Source organism: Sminthopsis crassicaudata, chromosome X (assembly GCF_048593235.1).
Source record: "Sminthopsis crassicaudata isolate SCR6 chromosome X, ASM4859323v1, whole genome shotgun sequence".
NCBI lineage: Eukaryota > Metazoa > Chordata > Mammalia > Dasyuromorphia > Dasyuridae > Sminthopsis > Sminthopsis crassicaudata.
The window spans coordinates 9,977,512-9,998,806 of NC_133623.1; the positions used below are offsets into that span (position 1 = coordinate 9,977,512).

Sequence of the window (21,295 nt, forward strand, 5' to 3'; positions counted from 1 at the left end):
AATCCCCTTTTCCTGTAGGGAAGGGCTTCTTGAACTTTTTTCACTCGTGACCCCTTTTTGCCCAAGAATTTTTACATGACCCCAGATATAGAGGAATATGAAACAGGTATACAGATCAAACATTTAATGATAATAAAAAATTATAACTTCACAACCCCCACATTCACTTACAAGACCCCATATGGGATCAGGACCCACAGTTTAAGAAGTTGGGCTCTGGGGTGCTGACAAGATTGTTAGCTAACCAGATCAACATATAAAAGAAGCTTTGTTTCTTAAACGTGCAGTAAAGTCTTCATAACTGTTTAATCTTTTAATTTACCTTCAAATGGCACAAAGGATATTCCCCATAGCAGTGTTTTTGAGAAGCAACCTTCTTGAGGCCAGAAACTATTTTACTGGCCTGAATTGATGACTTATTCTTATGTCCTCCATCAATGAAACCCAAAGCAGCATTTGGGTCATGCTGCCCTCTCACTTAAGCTTCCCCAAAATGCTGTTCAAGATTTGTTTTATTACAGTTACTTAAATTTCAGTCTGTTTGGAGAGCCTCAGCCCCAAGGATCACACACACCCTGGCCAACTGCAAAACCAGCACAGGCGATCAACGCCAAGGGCGATCTCACCACGATGCTCAGAAATGGTCAGCCAAACGCCACAGCTAAACACAAACAATGTTTCAAACAAACCATCTCATACACAAGGACAAGACGCCAGACAACAAGAAAACGGTACGAGAACGGGTTACAATAAAGCCTGTTACTGAAGTGATGCCCATGATCTCAAACATTCCCTAATCTGATCCACAGGATCCCTCAGTTGTCCCAAGTCTGGCATCAGACAACAGGAGGCCCATGGAATCTGCCAGACTTCAGCAGCTGGGGGAAGGGGGACGCCCTGGCAAGAAAGCAGCCAAAAACAGCAAAAAGAGGCAAGCAGAGGCAAGGAATGGCAGCTAATACACTGTGATTGGCTGGCTCCCAGAAGGGAAGGAATGAGGAGAAGATCTAGATGCACAGGAGAGAGAAGTAGAAACAGAAGAAAGAAGAAGAAAGGCCAGAGCATAGTGGCAAGGGGGCAACAAACAGCAAAGGCAGGGCTGGAGGGAGCAAGGGACCAGGCTAATGGGTTGAAGTTCTGAGTGAGATCCTGGGAGCCATGACCAACACTGACACTGATGATGAAAAGGGGGCCCAGCACGGCAGAAGCCAAGCAGCCTCACAGGAGCTCAGAGGGACTGAAAGGTCTCAGTTTCAGATAAGTTGTCTTCTGAGAAATTGAAGAAGAACAATCGAGCAGTGCCACTGCAGTAGGAGCCATGAGGGGTAGTAGGACTCAGGCAGACAGATTGGGGGAAGGGGTGTTCAACGGTGCAGAGCCCCCAGAAGAGACACATTTGCAGCTGATGGCACTACAATGCAGAGAGCACTGGGCCCAGATTCAAGATAACCTAAGTTCAAATCCAGCCTCAGATGCTTTCTAGCCAAGTGACACCAACCAAGTCACTCTGAGCTGACCGGGGGGCAACTCCCAGGGTGGCTGCTGAATCAGTGACGTTGCAGAGATCCTTCATGCTTTGCAACAGAAGGGCTCTGGTACAGTTGTAGGCCTCTTGGCTTCCCAGCCTTCAGGCCTCTAGTCCTGAAATGATCTTTCTCTTTGGAAAAGATCATTTCCATCTTAGTATGGTGCTTGACACACAGAACATGCTTCCTAAACACTTGATTCTTTCATGTCTTTTGTTTTTAAATCCCCAGGATTCCAAATATAAGCTTCCCCTGTTCTGCACACTAAGCCCTCCCCTCCCTTGCAACAAAGAAAACAGGCAGCTCGGCAAAACTAACACATCACCTAATTATGATGGCGCAGGCAGTGCTCCCCCACCACAGACCTCCACATCTGAAGAAGGAAGGGACATTTTCTCAGCTTTTCATTGGGGGATAAGCAGAGTTATTATACTATTAATTAGTATCAATTATAATATGTTATATATATTAATATACTATATATTACCTATATAATATCAACATAGGTTGTATACATATAAATTATAATTAATAGTTATTATAATGTTGAAATGATCTTTTCCTGGAGGCATAATGAAAATAGAGAAAATACCTGGGTCAAATTGTTCCTTAGCTTACTCTCCGTACACAGTAGAGAATATCTTATTTTTTGAAGAAACTGAGATGCTATAGTTTTCCATTTGTGAATAATGGTCACCGTAGCCAGCATTTATAGAGAATTTTAAACTTTGCAAAGTGCTATATAAATATGATCTCATTCAATCCTCATAACAACCCTGGGGTATAAGTTCCATTATTTTTCCCATTTTACAGATGGAAGGAAGCTGGGGCAAATAGAGGCTATGTGACTTGTCCGAGTGTCAGATATTTCTTGCCTCTAGGCCCTTCTATCCACCACACCATAGAGACCAAACACAGACAAAATGGAGCATCAGAGAGCACGTAGTCTAGGCAGGGGAGCCTGGGTTCCAAGAATCCTGCCTCTGCCATATCCTGGCTGAGTGACCCTTTGCCCACCACTTACCGCACTGACAGAAGGAGCGTCCTCACTGGGACCTCAAAATTAAACACCAACCCCAAAAAGGCTGAGTCAAATAACAAATGGCTCAGAACGCCCTTGAACACTGCCGGGGCGGGGGGTGGTTGCGATCCTGCCAAGCTGCAAGCTGTTCCAGTTGAAGTACTGCTAGGACCACAGGGAAAGGGAGTGGATGGCAAGCCTGCAGGACCTCGAGATGAAATAACAATGGCGCTCTACAAAGTCACCAGATCTGGAGCCATGTGTCTGTCTGTATTTCCCTCTCCAGTTATCCAAACAAAACACATCAGAGTTTACCTACTGCTGCTAGGTAAACAGCCTGAGATAAACTCATCTTTATAGGCAATTCCAGCCTGAGACTTTCCCTTCTGATTCACTGTCCTGGTTTGACCTAAGCAAGGATAAGAAGTCCACAAGCTTACATGCTAGAAACAAGTCTATGGCTATAAACACAGCCATTGCCTCAAAGGGCCACGATGAGCAAGTGCTCAAAACAGGCCCCATACAGCCACCCTCCTGAAGGCCACTGAGAGGGAGATGGGGAACTGCTTCTAGTTACACATCTTGAGCACCTGGCTCCCTGTTTCCTGCACCTCCATCGACAATTCCAGTGATAATTCAGACAGCAATGGGAGCTTCTGCACACCTTCAAGCACTCCATAAACAGCAGCCAGTCTTACTTGATTACTAGCACATCACCATGTGGGATCCTGGTCAATTGGACAACCCAGCGTGACAACAGTATTTACTTTCCAGAGGCGGGGCACTGGGACAAGGTAAGATGTCTCCTAATACCCTCCCTTTGCCATGTGAAACAATGGAACTCCAAAGCACAATGTTCAATAAAGTAGAAAACCGATTACTTAGGGAAAAAAAAACTTATTTAATCAAAATTACTGGGAAAAGTAGAAAGTCATCTGGCAGAAATGAGGCTTAGCCCAACCCCTTACACCATATTCCACAATCCCTTTTAAAAGGATATATACTCTTAATATTAAAGACCAGACTATAAAATAATCAAAGAGAAAGAGATCAGATCCTGCCATAGACATCAAGAGGCACCATATACTTAACCAAACAAGTGACAGAGGTACTGACTTCCATACAGACCAAAGTAAGGTAGCAAGGAGAAGAAGGGGAGTGTAAAATGGGGGACAAAATCCTGGTATCAGATTTCTCTGATAAGTGCATGCTATCCAAGATATATCAATATTGAACACATCTAGATCTAGCTCGATATGACCATAAGCCATTTCCCAACAGCTAAATGGTCAAATGATAGAAATAAGCAGTTCTCAAAAGAAGAATAGCAAAATATTTACAACCAGGTGAAAGAAGGTCCAAATAACTGATAAGAAAAATGCAAATCAAAGCAGCCCTGACCCCACAAATTCGCAAATATGACAAAAGATGGGAATGGCCAGAAGTTGTGGGGGCCACTGGAAAGCATCACACTGATACACAGCTGGTGAAGCAGTGAGTTGATACAATCATTTTGGAAAGCAATTTGGACTTAGGCAAATAAAATGATGAAAGCATCATTTCACCTACATATACTAAAATTATACCCCAAGAAAGTCAATGATAAGAAAAAAGTCTCCATAGATGCAAAAAACATTTACAGCAATCCTTTTTGAAATAGCAAAGAATTAGAAACAAAGTAAATGTCCATTAACTAGAAAATGGCTAAAGAAATTTTGGTACAGGAATATAATGGAATATTAGTATAATATTCCCTTGTTTTCATAACCCATACTTCATTCACCTATTTCCCAATCACCAAGTAGTATTTACTTACAGTTCCTTGCTACTTAAAAAAAACCTGCTACTATCAATATTTTTTAATATTCCCTCTATCTCTATCCTTCTTGAATTATATGCCAAAAGTGTTATGGAATTTTAAAGGGTATGAATGTTTTAATAACTTCTTAGCATAATTCCAAATGATTTTTCAGAACTATTGGCCAACTTCATGGCTCCACCAAAAGTGTATCAAGTGTACCTACTTTGCACATTTCCTCCAACATTTAACATTTTCATCCTTTTTCATCTTTTTCATTCTTATGAGAATAAGTTGAAGCCTCAGAGTTATTTTAATTTACATTTTTAGAGACTTGAGGCATGCTATCATGATGTTGATAGCTTGTAGTATTTCCACTTCCTATCAAAAAAGGAAGAATTTAAAAAGAAACAATGAGGCAGAAACTGTTTCAGCCTTCTGTTAGAATGAGTATATTCATACAAAAATATTTATAGCAGCTCTTTTTGTGATGATAAAGAACTGGAAATTGAGGGAATATCCATCAATTGAGAAACAGCTAGACAAGTATATATTGTATATAATTGTAATGGAATATTATTATTATGCTATAATAAATGGCATACAGAAAAACTTGAAAAGATATGAACAGATGCAAAATGAATTGAGCAGAACCAGAAAAACATTGTACACAGTAAAAGCGATTCTGTATGATAAACAACTGTGAATGATTTAGCTATTTTCAGGACTACAACAACCCAAGGCAATCCCAAAGGGCTCACGATAAAAAAAAAAAAAAAAAAAAAAAAAAAAACTACTATCTACTTCCAGAGAAAGAACTGATGGGAATCTGAACTCAAGACAGAAGCCAACTATTTTTTACTTTCTTTTTTGGGGTTTGTTTTGTTCAAATTTTCTTCCACAAAAATGACTAATATGGAAATGTTTTACATGATTGCACATGTATAACCTGTATCAGACTATTTATCACTTTAAGGAGGAAGGAAGGGAGGGACAGAACTTGGAAGTCAAAACTTAAAAAAAAATGTTGAAAATTGTTTCTGTGTGTAATTGGGGAAAAATAAAAAATGAAAAAAGAATGAGTGTGATAAATACAGAAGTACAGACTTACACAAATAGATGCTGAATGAAGAAGAGCCAAGAGGCTGTACATAAGGATTCCCAAAAGGCAAATAGAAAAAAATTGCAGGTGAATGAGGCAAAATTACAAAGAACACTTTTAAAGACACCAAAGAAGAGCTGCGAGAGACCCCCACCCCCAGCCCCAAGCATACCTCTCTACACAGTTGGGTGGTCCTTAAGTGTGGAACATATATTCAAACTTTTTAATTTTATTGATCAATTATGCCAATTTCCCCCCTTATTTATGTCTTTAAAATATTTGTCATCTCCAAGATGACTCCGAGAGAAAGAGAGAGATATTGAGGAAAATTATAGCAGTGTAAAAACACAAAATATATCAATAAAAATTTATTAAAAACACTTTGCCTTCATGTTCACATAATACACATATCAGCATTTTCAAAGATTTCTATTAAATATTCAAAATACATTAAGACATTTCCCACTCTCAGATATATAACACATGCATTTATATTTTTCTTTTTCTCTAATCAACAGTACTTTATTTTTTTTCCAATTACATATAAAGTTAATCTTCAGCATTCATCTTTGTAAGATTTTGAGTTCCAATTTTTTTTTGCCCTCCTTCCCTTCCTTCTTTGCTCCCCAAGAAAACAAGCAATCTGACGTAGGATATAGATAGATAGATAGATAGATAGATAGATAGATAGATAGATAGATACACACACACACACATATATATATATATAGATATAGATATAGATATATAGATATATATATACACACACACACATAGAGAGTAATTTTGGACATATTTCCATATTAGTCAGCATATTTATATTTAAAAGACAATTCCAGTCCCTAGATTGTTTCAATTAGTAGGTCCTAAAAGCACATTTGGGGAGGGGGCTCATTAGGCATCCCTCGGGATTACCTGGAAGGAATCAGCATTCATTAGCTGATCAAATTCCTCTGAGGATGATACACTTGGCTTATCTTGATTGAGATTTCCAAGCACAACCTAACCTCTCCCTTCACGTTAGTCCAATTTCTAACACTACTCTGACATTGACTGGTATCCTTGTGTCAGTCCAATCATAGCAGCATGTAGTATTTGGAAGCTATAGGAGCAGAAAGGTTGTGCCTGACCATAATGAGCCCTTAATGAATCCTTCATCTCATTTCTAAAATAACTACATTTCTAAACCTACCTTTCATTGATTAAAGATACCAGGTTCCCTCTGGGCAATGAATGGTCCATCACCTCTAGGCGGGTAAATGCCCTGTTGGAAAAGAAATAAAAAAAAAATTGAACACCAAAATTAACACAATTTGAAATGTCACATTGTCACCCTTACAATCTTATTTATATAACTAAAAAAAGGAAAGTTGTTCTCATGGAACCTGTCATATTATGAAAATAAATTCTTCTCTTAATACAAGAAAAAACCCCTCTGGCCAAGGTCCATATGCCAAACTGGCATTGGGACTGACTGTCCCCTGACTTCCACAACCCATCTGCAATCTCCACACCCTCCTCACTTCTACCCCTTCGAATCTCTAGAGGCTGTGGAAAATGAATTCAGGGAGTAATTAATTATTTTTGTCATAAGAAATGATCAGTGCGATGAAGCCCCAGAAGACTCCTATCATGTAATGTAATCACTCCCCAAGCTGAGGTTACTGAAAATGCTTCTGGGGGAAATGACTCCCATGTCCATGACATTTTAAGTACAGCTGAAGCTGCTGTTCTTCTCTTGCATCTCTATTGTAGCAGCCACACACACTTTCTGGTTGAACCAGAAATAACCGTCAATGCTTTCAGACTGTTGTTTCTGAGTGTCTGGGCATCCTCCCATGCTTCCCTGGGCAAACCAAAAAAACCTATCTTTTCCAGTTATCAGAGTTGCAACGCTCTTGGGTTTTCTTCTCCCCAATACCAACTTCAGCCACAGGATCTGAGTAGGACAAAAGGTCAGAAGTCATCTGTTCCATGACTTCTTAAAACTTTTGCCACTCACAATCCCTCTTGGTTGGAGAATTTTTTTACCTGATCCCAGGAATATGGGTATATAAAATAGGTACACAAATCAGACATTTACTGAGAATAAACCCAAATTTTGCAAGCCCACATTTAGTTACAGATCCCAAATGGGGTTGTGGCGAACTAGTTTAAAAAACTGGGCCTTACAAGTGTCCTCTCTACAACCTCCCCCGCCAAGAGGCCACCCAATCTCTGCCCCTCCAGGAATGTGTGCTGTGAGGTTCCAATTGCGCAAAAGTTCTGTCTTCCACCTTGCCCCAGCTTACCTAGTTGAGGCCCTGGCACCAAGGTACCACCCACGAGTATAGTCTGTGATCAGATTTAGAGAAAGCCAGAAATGGAGAAGCTCTCCCAACCCAGCCACACAAGAGAAACATGAACCCCACAAATAAGAGGCAAACACCTGACCGGGGCCACCCAGCAGCACATGGGAAATAGAGACTAGAAGTCCCAATGTCTTCATAGCACCAGGCCAGACCTTTTTCCACTCTACCCACACTGGGATCAGTGCCAGTCTTCATCCCACCCCATCACATCCCCAAGTAAAAGCTGACCAAATGATCTGAAGAAAAAACCATGAGGAGGACAATAAATCTGGAGAAGAAAAGATCAATCAGTATGCTGCTAGAACTCAAAAATACTAGAGAAAGTCATGTGCAAATGAAAGCCGGCAGGAAATCACCAAGTATGAGAAGTTTACAAAACCAGAACTTTAGTCTTCCTGAAACAGTTTGCTTTATATAAGTTCCTTTCTGTTTTCACTTCCAGAAGTGACCATAAACTCACTTGCCCAGTGCCCAGGATCCCTAGAGGCACTAGGCCCTCACAGCAAGGAGATAATGGCTCAGCCACTTCTCCCAGGAAGGAGCTTTTCTCCAGGGATGGGTCAGAAGTGGGAAGGTAACAAGGCCAGTTCTTTAATAGAAAAAAGCAGAAGAGCCAGGGCATGGCCCAATAACCACAGGGGCCCAGGCCAGCCCAAGTACTGACTCTCTGTGGCCGCTTCCTCTAGGAAGGTTTCCTCAGCCTTTTAAGGCCTACTGGGCAAGAGATCAATCTTGGTCCCTAACAGTTAAGGCTTCATTCCACTTTATCAAATGGTCTTGCTTCCTGGGGCTAATGACACAGAAGCTATCTGTCTTCTGTGTTACAAGGTTCAAACTCCTTTTTTAAGTGCGGCTATAGCATGGCAATCATCTTAAGAAAATGAAGACGAGCCAAACAAAGAAAATTTGCAAGCTGTGTGAAAAGCAAAATGCACTGAATGACATCTTAGAAAATGCCAAATCGCTCTTGACCCATCCGGGGGCAGTGTGGCAGCCACACAGGGGCTCAGCCCATGGCAAGGGCCCAGCTCTCCAAGGCTCTCCTCTGGGAACGTTTCATTATCTAAGTACAAAGGAGTTCAAGCCCAGAAGGATCCTGTTTGCAAATCAATTCACTATGGAGGGCCAGAAGCTCTCCAGAATGAAAAAGGGCAACAGGGTCAAGGAAAAGAGCACAAAAGGAGTTTAATTCACTAGATAAATTCAACACGGTACTGACTTGAAAGGAAAAGGCCAAAGTTCCATTTAAAACTTACCCCTTCTCCCCAAAAAATAAATGTAGCCATGAACAGCATGGTGATTTCCAACAGAAAAGATCCTTTTCTAGTGGGGTGAAGGAGCATGCATGCTACTTTCTGGAGGAAACAAGCATCGGCATTTGGACGCAGAGATAAGAGACAAAAAGCACTTTGAACCTCAAAGTATTTCATGAATAAAAAGTTAACTCTTGGTATCCTTCCTCTGCATATAGTATCATCATTTAACTAATTAGCAAACACAAGCCTGGAAGAAAAAATAAAGCTCTGTGGAGCAGTATTATTTTTATTTTCAGCAACCAACAACATTTATTTACATTCATATAAGTACGTATATTCACATAGGCAGATTGGTACACACACACACACACACACACACACACACACACACACAGACACATACACAGTACCACATTCAGGTGTGTAAAGTCTTCAACATACACTAATCTGGGGCAGAAAGGTATTTTAAATTCAAATGGCACTAGAAGTCGGGTGGAGATTTAATTTTGTTGTTGTCGGGTTATTCAGGTATGTTCTATTTTTTGTGATTCCCATAGACCATTCTATCCTCCATTATCTTCCCAAGTTCTGGCCAAGCTCCTGTTTGGTGCTTCCATGACACTCTTATCCATTGCATCTCTGCTGCCCCCTTTTCCTTTTGCTTCCAATCTTTCCCAGCTTCAGGGTCTTTTCCAATGAGTCCCATCTTCTCACTATGTGGCCCATGTATTTAAGCTTAAGCTTCCGTATTTGATCTCCTTGCTGTCCAAGGAATTCACAAAAGTCTACTCCAATATCACATTTCAAAAGTGTCTATTCTGTAGCACTCAGCTTTCCCTGACATAGCAAATTCCAGGTGTAGAAACTCCCCTCTCTCAATAAACACTGGCACATTATCTGTAATAATTGAGTCTCAGAGAAGTACCTAGAACCCTATTTACAGAGGGTCACCTGCCGCAGGCCCAGAATGCCTTCTCCTACATCCCTTTACCTTGTCGGACTGTGGAGGCTGCTTTCTTCTTCAATATACAGTTCAAATATCACCTAGTGTAAGAAGCCTTTCCTGATCTCCCCAATCTCTAACACTCACCTCGCTACCTATTCTCCAAAGTAACTTCACATTTAACTACTTTGTATTGTATATATTCATACGGATTTACTTCCTACTTAGACTAGACATAGTTAGGCTTCTGTTGCCTCAAATACTAGAATGTCACTTCTTAGGAGAAAAAAAATTTATATCAGTAGGACTTAGCACAAGGCTTGGCACTGAGAGGGCACATGGTGAATACTTGCTAATCAAGCGGTAGAAATAGTTATAAGGGAAGGAGGACTAGTGAACAAGAAAGGAATGGACAAATTTGGTCTGAAGAGCATTTGAACCCAAGCCTCCACCGCATCCCCCTGATGTTTGTCATGGCTCTTCTGAACAGGCATTTCATTCATCAGGCAGCTAACTAAAGTCAACCAGAAGTGACAGCAATCAGTTTGGAATCAGCTGTGTGCCCGGCTCAAGCCACAGAACAAAAGTCTAATCCACATTAAAAGAAAAAATGGTCAAAGTGAGAAGACAAAAGCAATTCTGCTAAAGTAATCTAGGCCTCCCAAACTCTCATTTCTTGACCAACAAAGTCAAGGCATTTGCCTTGCGCCATTTCTTGGAGTCAAACAGCTACCATCTTGAGGAGGCTCCAAAGCCTTAGAAATCTCCTCGATGGGCAAACAACATCCCTGGGCCAGAGGCAGAACAGTCGTTGCCAAGGGCAGCAGAGAAACAGGAGCACCGGGCTCTGCTGATGGTTAGTGAGTCTAAGGGAAAAAAAGTCAAGTCTACCAATTTTTTAAAAATTAATAAAGAATAATGAAAGACTAAAAAATGGTATTATATTACCTAAAAAATAACAGGAAGAGTTGTGGAAGTTGAGAGAGAGAGGTAGAGAAAGAGAGAAAAAAGAGACAGAGACAAAGAGACAGAGATATAGAGACAGAGACAAAGATAAAGAGACCAAGACAGTGAGAGCCAGAGACTAAGAGAGACAGAAATAGAAGAGAGAGAGATAAAGATAAAGAGACAGAGACAGAGCCAAAGACAGTGATGAAGATAAGAGAGAGACAGAAAGATAGACACCAAGACAACGAGAGAGACGGGGAGGGAAAGAGAGAGAGAGAGGGAGGGAGAGGGAGGGAGGGAGGGAGGGAGAGAAAGGCAGAGAGACACAAAGACAGACAGAAACAAACAGTGAGAGACAGAGAGAGAAATCAGGGAACTTGGCAAGAAAAAAAGCTAAGTCAGAGCCTCCTCAAGACCTCAGTGGGGGGACCTGGAAGGAGGCAGAGTGGTGGAATGGAACAGATACCCCAAGGATTAGTGTCCAGTGCCTCCCTACAGCATGTGACCTCTATCACCCTCCATACCTACCCACATGAGGAAGCAAGGGCCCTTGGGAATGCCCAAGTGGCTGGACCTGACCAAACTGCGAGTAGAAGTCAATGTTAGAAACAACAGTAATAGCTTGAAGCCTGATTTTCCAGATCTCTCAAGATGAGTAGAAAACAATGGGAAAAAAGCTGGGTAGTTTTTTCACCTCCTCCCCCAAAGGAAAGCAAACCATAAACAACAACCACTGATCCACAGACTTTCTTTTGTCATCTCTAGGAAATCAGGAGGCTGGTCTTGGCCATTGGACAGTGGCTTCCCCTTCATTTCCTCATCTCATGGCATTCTTGCAGGAACACATGAGATGATGTACGTAAAGTGTTATAGTGAGCCTCAGTGTGCCGCAAAAGAGTCAGCTCTGGTTATTATCACCATCAGGTCACCACTGTCTGTGTCTGCACCACAGCCCATTTTCCCAGGCACAGAACTGAGAAGTGGAGGACATGAGATCCTGCTGCAGCTATTGTGGGGAGGAGGGCAGTATAAAATAGCCTTTAGTCCTATGGAACAAAGGATAGCTTCAAGGCCCTCCTCCAATTGGGTGGCTCCCCATTTGTGACATGTGATGAGAATAAAAGCATTTATTTATGCCAGATGTGACCATGGAGTGCATTTGGTTCAGTGATTCCCTTGGAGTCACCACCAATCAAAGCAGACAACAGAAAGATCACTGAGGTCATGGAGAAGTCGCTCTGCACAGAGGGCAAGACAAAGAAGGATCCCTGACAGATTGTGCTCCCCCCTCGCCTTCCAGAGAAACCTGTGCTGCCTGGATCGAACCCTGAATCCCACCAGGCCCCATCTGGGGCATGGCTCCTAACCATTTCTATATCGTGGGCCCCTGGACAGGCCGGTAAAGCCTGTAGACACCAAACAGTGTTTTTAAATGTCTAAAATAAAATACAGAATTACAAACCAATCATGCAGAAATGCAGTCGGTACAAATGTTTTCAAAATCAAGTTCCCAGGTCACAGTTTAAGAAGCCCAGATCTAGAAGAATCAACTTAAACATTCACATTGAATAAAAATTACACATTGTGCTTGTACTTGGGGTGACTGAAAGGGGAATCCTACATCCAGAAGTGCCTTAAACACGAAAAGCTACAGTCCTCTAGTTGTATTGATCTTCAATTTAAGTTTTAGTTTATGAAAATCATCTTTAACATAAAAAGGACAAAGCAAAGTGCCCGCTGCTCAGGTTAGAAGCTACAGTTTCTTGGGCACCTGTTGGGTACATGGCGGGTATACACTGCATACAGACGACAATGCGCCAGACAGAAGACCGAGGAGGAAGAGAAGCTAAAGCTGGGCCATGTTTGGCAAACTCCCCAGTGCTTTCACTGATCCCAAAGTGCTCAGTGCCGAGACCACCTACTGTCTGATCAACAATCTTCAGGCAGTTCCACGAGCTCAGAAAAAGCGCACATTATTTCTGGGCGGAGGGAAGATCCTCAGTGGGTATAAAGAGGCACAAACACGGTGCTAGGAATCGCTTGGGCAGGAAGCTCAGCCCTCAAGGTACCCCGAGTTGAGTCTCTCCTTGGTGCACTTGAAGTGCCAAAGTCAGCTACGACCATTCCCCATCTGTTCTGTCCCCTCCTCGAACCATTTCCATGAGCCTCCCCAACACTTGGCACAGCTCCCCCTTTATCTTGGCCCCAGAGTCTTAGCATCTTCCTCTAAGGCACAGCTCAGAGAGAGACAGAGACAAGAGAATGAGAGAGAGACACACACACACACACAGAGGCAGACAGACAGACAGAAACAGAGGTGAGATTCAAAGAGACAGAGAAAGGAACAGAGAAAGAGAAACAAAAATAGAGACAGAGAGAGACAGAAACAGAGACAGAGAAAAAGTGAAAGACAGAGAGACAGACGGAGAGGGACAGAGGGAGAGAGTGAGTGAGAGACAGAGAAATAGTGACAGAGAAAGACAGAGGGAGAGACAGAGACAGAGGGAAGGAGGGAGAAAGTGAGAGAGACAGAGAGACAAAGAGACAGAAAAACAGAGAAAGAGACACAGAGAGACAGAGAGATAGAAATAAAGAGAGTGAGAGACAGAGACAGAGAGAAAGAGAAAACAGAGACAAAGAGTAAGAGAGAAACAGAGAAAGTGAGAGAGAGAGAGACAGAGGGAGAGTGAGGGAGGGAAGGAGACAGACAGATAAAAACAGTGAGAAGAGAAAGAAAAAGAGAGACAGAAAGAGACAGAGAGAGTGACAGAGACAAAGAGAGACAGAGACACAGAGAAAGACAGAGGGGGGAGAGGGGGGAAAGGGAAAGAGGGGAGCCAGGGAAGGGGGAGAGGAAGAAGAGAGAGAAGGGGTAGAGGGGAGAAGGGAAGGGGGGAGAGGGAAGGGGTTAGAGAGACAAAAGAGGAGATAAGGAGGAGAGGTGAGAAGGGAAAGGGGAGAAGGGTAGGAAAGAAAGGGGGAGGGGGAGGGGAAGAGGGAGAAGGGAGGAGAGGGGAAAAGAGAAGGGAGGGGACAAGGGGTAAACGGAGAGAGGGCAGAGGGGGAAGGGAACCGAAAGATAGGGAGAAGGGAAAGGAGGAAAAGAGAAGAGAGAAATAGAGGTCCTTTCCAAGTGCCCAGGAAAGTGGGATTCTATACTTACAACTTCGCCTTTTCCCTCTGCAGGTCTAGGGGATTGCCGAATCCTGGTCCCAAGGAGGCTGAAGCTAGCTTACACCACCCAGGGGGTTTTGGCACTTCTGAACCTGCCAAGGTCAGACACCCAGAGCCAAGCAGCAGACTGTACAGTGCGCACAGCAACAGGCTGGCCTCACTCTCACTGGCCAATCAGTGCAAAGAAGTCCTTAGTTACTTTACCTTTTCCCTGGCTGGGGGAGGTTTTGTACATCGATTTTATCCATTCAGAATTAGGGTTAGAAGTTTTAACCTCAATTTGACCCTGGTGTCCTGATGCTGACCTTGGCTCTCTTGCCCTGATGCCGAACCCATGCTATGGCTGTAAACACCTCCCAAGACCTGAGCAAAGACAGAGAAGTTTCAAGTCAAGCTGAGGTCACGGGGTGAAGCCCTCACTCATCCTCCACCAAGTCAGGAAGACTCTAACCTGAAGGTAGTCCCTAAGGCCCCTGATATCAACAAGTCCTTGAAAACAATGAATCCACCCAGCAGCCTCGGCCAATTTTGGCCAGCCGAACTTCCTGCGAACCTCCTCTTTAAGCCAACCTCCTTTTGTCAGCGTTGCTCCCACATCTTGCTAGGACACACATCTGATGCTCTTGGTCCCTTTTTCCTTCTTTCCTTGGCTTCTGTGGCACTAACTTAGTACCACCTTTTCGAAGGTTCAACAGTGGCCACAGGCCAGGAATCCCAAGAAGGCAGATCTGAATATAAGGGGAAGGTTCTTACAGACTAGGAGAGTCCAGAAATGAAACGGGCAGTGTCCGGAAACACCACAGAACCTGCCCCTTGCTTCCAGCAAAGGCTTGCTGGAAAATGTCCTAGAGAAGAGGTGTCTGGTCACTCGAATTTGGCTTCATATTCAAATGTGACTGGAAAATGTTTAACCTAAAATCCGTATACAATTGAACAAAGATTGCATTAATGCGGAGTTCTCTAAGTCTATATGCCTTTCAAGGATCTTCATGTACTCAACTGTATATACAGCCCTTTTTGTATCAGAGTTTTGACACTGGACCCTCCTGTCCTAAAGGAAGGTCACAGCCATGCTGTTCAAGGAGTATACAGAGAGGTTCCTTACTAGAGAAGGATTCTAATTCGATTCACCACTCAGATTTTCTCTCGATGCCTTGATCCTAGTCTTCCTCAGGAGATCCAGAGGCTTGCCTTCTTCCCTACACGTTGCCTTCTACCTGACCTCCTGCAGTAGTTCTCTCTCTTCTGAAAGGACAATGGCCCTCCATTATATCCCTCCACAATATCTATCTAGCATAGCACTCAGAACAATCAACATTGGACCTGTAGAGAGATCCACAAGGCATTCCTACATTGTACAATTCTGTCAAGCAAATGCAATTTCCTGTCAGGACATATTGTCAAGACCACCTTTGTGTCAGCGCCTGTGTGATCTACCAAGATGGCTTAGGATGGCCCCTCAATCCAAAATTGACCACACACAGGTCAGAACTTGAAATCCCACAATCAGAACTTCCTTCCTTTGCCACCACAAGGATTTGCCTTGGACATGCCAATATCTCTAAGAGGAATCAAGCAATAAGCATTACACAGTGCCCACTATAGCCAAGCCCATAAATAAACGTTACATCAGTCATTCCCCTGTGACTACCTTCTGAGAGGAAAACTGAAAGGGTTAGAAGTATTTTAAGTACATTTTTACAGCCTCCCCCACAGACCTCGAGAACAGAAAGGTATGAAGAGTGATGAATTAATTAATATGGGAAACTAGCTGCTAAAGTGCTAAACTAGGAAAGGGTGGAACTCCAGAGTAGGGCTTGGGCCTAAAGGAAAGAAGCAAGGGACTGAAAACAAAAGAGAAGGCTAGCCCAGAATTAATTGGAAGGCCAGAAGAGATTTAGAGAAGTAGCCTCTGGCAAGGGCCTATGAAAAATCACCAGATCTACAGAATGAGTGAAAAGGGTAAATAAAGTACCTGAGTCAGACATTGATGATCATCTTCAACCAATTCCTGTAGCCAGAAGGACAGGACTGACTGGGAGGGTGTCTCTGCCCAGGGTATGGTGATGGGATTGTCAGCTCGATGCATTCAATCTCATATTACATGTTAACACGTTTGATTGGGGCTGGTGTTCCCTAGGTATACCTCAAATCCTCAAATTAGTTTAACATGTCCACTGACTAAACAATTATGGATTAGACTACTACAAGATTGGGTGGCAGATTGGAAAAGCTAGAATTGGTAGAATTGGGTGGAGGTAGCCCGGGATGGTGTGGGGCTATGATTTCAGGCCTTGGGTCTTAAAAAAAGAAAAATCTTCTTTACAATCACACTCCCAGGCCCTTAGAATCCTTGAGATTTGGTTGCATTAGTGATAAGAGCCCAACTTTAACTTAAAGTTCAAAGTTAAGAAATAGTCTAGCAAAATGAGAAAAATAAAAACAAACAAACAAAAAAAGAACTTGAATATAAAAAGCTACTGTGGTAATAGGGAAGACCAAGACACAAATTCATAAAAGGACAACAATAGGAAAACAGATACAAGCAAAACCTCCAAGAAAAATACTAACTGGACCCAAAATCAACATGAATTCCTCAAAGATTCAAAAATGACATAAAAGTAATAGAGGAAAAATTGGGAAAAGAAATGAGGGTGATGCAAGAAAATAATGAAAAGAGAATTAACAGTTTGGGAAAAAATATTAAGGACAATAACACCTTAAAAACAAAATAACACAATGGTAAAAGAGGCATAAAAATCACTGAAGAAAAGAAGGTGTTTAAAAAAAATGAACAAATGGAAAAAGAGGTACAAAGGCTCACTGAAGAAAATAATTCCTTAAAAATTACAATTGTGCAAGTGGAAGCTAATGACTCCATGAAACATCAAAAAAAAAATCCAAAATCAAAAGAATGACTGAATAGAAGAAAATGTGAAATATCTCACTGGAAAAACAATTCACCTGGAAAATAGATTCAGGAGAAATAAATCCAAATAAATCCAGTTTTTTTTTTAATTGGTACTATCTGAAAGCCAAAGTCAAAAAAAGAACTTTGATAATGAAGAGGAAAAGGTTGGGGGAAGTAAGAAATGAACAATGTTTGAACCTCATTTTCATTGGAATTGATTCAGAGAAGAATACACAGAGATACACAAATACACACAACTCAGCTGGGCATTGAAATGTAGTCAGAAGCAAAACATACTTTTGAGGAGTGACAGGATAAAAAGAGAAAAGGATAAACAGAAGTTAATAGGATGGAAGGAAATATAAAGTTAGTAATCATAAGTGTGAATATGAATGAGCTCACCCATAAAATGGAAGCAGATAGCAAAATGGATTAGAAACCAAAATCTAACAATATGTTGTTTACAAGAAACACGCTTGAAACAAAGACACAGAGAGAGATAAAATAAAGGACTGCAGTAGAATTTAATGTGCTTCAGTTAAACTTAAAAAAAAAAAGGCAGGGGTAGCAATAATGATCTCAAGCAGAAAAAAATCAAAGGGAAACTACATTTTGCTAAAAGCTATCATAGATAATGAAATATCAACATTTTTTACAGCAAGTTTCTCTGATAAAAGCCTCGTTTCTCAAATATATACTGAGCAAATGTGAGTCAAATTTTAAAAATAAAAGCCATTCCCCAATTGGCAAATGGTCAAAGGATATAAAGAGACCATTTTCAGAAAAACTCAAAACAAGCTGTACTCATATGAAGAAAGTCTCTAGATCAAAACTTCTAAAAACTATGGGTCACAACCCCACGTGGAGTTGTGTAACTGAATGTGGGAGTTGCAAAATTATAATCAGTACATGTTTTATTTGTATACCTATTTTATATTATCTATATACCTGGAGTCATGCAAAAATTTCTCGGGCAAAAAGGGGTTGCAGTATAAAAAGTTTAAGAAGCCCTGCTCTAGATCACTACTGATTAGAGAAAGGGATAAGTTAAAACAATTCTGAAACGCCACCTCATACCTATCCAAAATGACAAATGCTGAAGGGGATAAGGGAAAATAGGTACACTCATGAACTGTTGGTAGAGTACTAAACTGGATCCAACCATTCTGAAGAATTTTTAACTAGGACCAAAGGGCTTTTATAAAACTCTGAACACCCTTTGGGCCAACAATGCCACTATTAAATCTGTACAATAAAAGGACTAAAGAAAAAGGAAAAAGATGTAAATGTACAAAAATATTTACAGCAGCTCTTTTTGTGGTGACAAAGAATTGGAAACCAAGGGAATGCTCATCAATTGGAGAACGGCTGAACAAAGCACAGCATATGATTGTGATGGAAGTACTACTATGCTATGGAAAATGATGAAGGGTATGGTGTTTTAGAACAACATGGCAAGCTCTATGTGAACTAATGTGAAATGAGAAGAATCACATCACTGTGCACAGTAACAGCAAAGCTGCCATGATGATCACCTGTGAAAGACCTAGCTATTATGCTTAAAACAATGATCCAAGACAGTTCCAAAGGACTCATGATGAAAAAAAAAATCATTTGCCTCCAAAGAGGAGTGATAAACTCGAAGTACAAATTGAAGTATAATTTTCTCACTTTATTTTCCTTGATTTAAAAAAATATGACTAATATAGAAATCTGTTTTGCCTGATTTCACATATAGAATTGATATATTGTTTGTTTTCTCAGAGGATGGAGGAGGAATGGAAGGGAAAAGAAATGATTTGGAACACAAAATTGAGAAATAAAAAACTTCAAAAATAAATAATTTTAAGGAGCAAAATATATAAAAGCAAGCTGAAGAAAATAATTCTTTAAAATTTAGAAAATTTGAAAAAGTATACATTTTAAAAGCCCAGCTAAAAAAATTAGAAACGTTGAAAATTAAAAGAGGAATCAATAAAATTTAAAGCTAAAAAATGGGGGGAATAAGTAATCTGGGGAGATTGAAAAAGAAAAAAGGAAAATAATTGAAGTGACTCAGAATGTGAGAGCTTCAAGAGACCTTGAATATCACACAGTCCATCATCTTCCTTCAAAATAGGAAAACTAAGGTCCTTAGCAATAAAGTGACTTGCCTAAAGTTGCACAGAAAAGACAAGGTCAGAAACTAGACCTCTTGCCTCTGGAGTTGTCACCACTGTACCATAGTGCCTTAAATGGTTAGATGGAAATGAAGCCATTAACATTAAAGCGTGGATTTTCCAGGAAATGTATATGTTTCTTTGTAGAGATGGCCTGGAATGGTGGCCATTACATTGGGCTTCTTAATTAGGAAAACGTGGGTTCAAATCCTAGTAGCCAAGAATCTAGACCCCTACTCAACCTTAGCGTGGCTCCTGGCGTTACCTCAGGCTTATCTCCGGGCCATCCCTATTGCTGAGTTTACCCAGCTAAAGTAATCAATCGTTTGGTTGGCCTTTGGTTGACTGCCATGTATTTGTGTAGTGCTATCACAACAAGTCAACATCAGGGGAACACAAGGCCCTCCAGATCTTGGCTTGGGAGGGGGGAAAGGGGAATGTTCCCCCAATACTTGCTTTCCTCTTCCTGTTTACTCTCAACAAGAAAAGCCAGGCCAGCTTTCCTCTGAATCCTCCCTGTCCTGTCACAGTTCCCACATGATTTCCCAATTTAGCCTGAATTGGTCTAAAGGAAGAAAACATCCTCCCCTCCCCTCCCCTCCCCTCCCCTCCACTCCCCATTAACTTTTAAAAGAAACTGCTCCCATTCATGCTGGCTTCTTCCCCCATGTAAAAGTGGAGGCTCTGGAGACCAAGCCCCGGCAGGGCCTTCTCTGGGCTCCCAAAGGCAGCCGGTCCTTCCTGGCTGCTTCGCCTCAGCCCAGCCCAGGTTTGGCACGAGTAGCAGAATGCTAGCTGCACCCTCCCCGCCCCACCCCCAGGTTCAAGCCAACCTTCTTTAACATGAACCCCATGAACATGATGAAGGGAAGGCTATGACGACGAGGAACTACAGCTGGCTTACAAGGTGGCACAATTACAGGACTGTTCAAAAATTTCTAATGCTATCTTTGTACTCTGAATTAATCAAAAATGGTTTGAACTTGGGCTGTTTTTACACAAAGCATATTAACGATATTTAAAGAGATTCAAGTTGTTACATGCTTTTAAATTTGTTAATACATGTAGCTGCCCCTAACCTTTAATTTCCTCAATCACTGGAATCTTAAAAAAAATAAACTAATAGTCCAGGACTGATTTCCATATGTGTAATATGTGCTCCATGACTTTCTGTCCTCGGGATAACTCACTTCGCCTGCCTTCTGACTCCCACTCCAAGTGTATAAGAGCTAGGAGTCTTGTCGGGAGGAGGCACTGTGGCTGGCCATCAGATCAGGTCCCAAAGCATCAGGGCACCTTCTCATCCCACAGTATTCTACCCTGTTCCAGTCCCTAAGAGTCCAGCCTCAAATCCTCTCCCAAGGCTTCACCCAATAGGCTGGCAGCCTTTCAGCTCAGGAAGACCATCACAGCAGCACTGAGGCAATCTGGTTTTTGGTTATCCTCTATTTCAGGAGTGGCCCAGCCCGCTCTCATGCTCATGTCTTCACTGATGTCTCTGCAACCATGTCTTGCACACAAGGCATCACTGGGAATAGCATGATTCAGTCTACTTTGGCCACCAGTACCCTTTGGGGTTGACCTCTAACTCTCCCGAGTCCACGGTACTCCACCACGATGCACACTCCTACAGCATCACCCAAAACATCCTGGTATTAAAACCAACAGCTATCACAGCATCAAGAAATCCAAAATAACCAGATGTGCACACCTGACCTCCTCGGTGACAAACAGCTGCCTGGCAACGTGGAACACCTGTCCAAGACGACTATGCCAATCAACCCAAGGTGACACACCTGACTACAGATAAGGTGTTTATCCATTTTGTCCAATGTGGACAGTTGGACACATCACTTTTTCATTATCATGGATTTTACTGAGGGGATTATCATTATTATGAGACTTAAAGATTTCACACTTGTGCTGCATTGGGGGGAGGGAACACGTGTTGCAAAGTCGAAATACAGAGAAATTGCAGCCCTGGAGCCACCTGTCCTGCTAGCTTTGTGACTGCACAGATGTGGCCACTCACAGAAAATCACCTGTGAAAAGCTGACAATTCCCTTCTTGTATTTTTCTAGAGACAAGAAACCAGCCGTATGGGTT

At 41.8% G+C, this 21,295-nt stretch overlaps 1 protein-coding gene across 5 annotated transcripts in view; it reads right to left on the minus strand.

Annotated features, from left to right (window-relative positions):
- KLHL13 (kelch like family member 13) overlaps positions 1-21,295 on the minus strand; it is a 113,087-nt gene that overhangs the window by 70,546 nt on the left and 21,246 nt on the right. For all 5 annotated transcript variants that reach the window (XM_074278361.1, XM_074278362.1, XM_074278355.1 and 2 more), the window contains one exon: positions 6,640-6,711. In XM_074278361.1, the coding sequence (XP_074134462.1) occupies positions 6,640-6,689 (50 nt within the window). In that variant the 5' untranslated portion in view covers positions 6,690-6,711. The remainder of the gene's footprint in view (positions 1-6,639; positions 6,712-21,295) is intronic.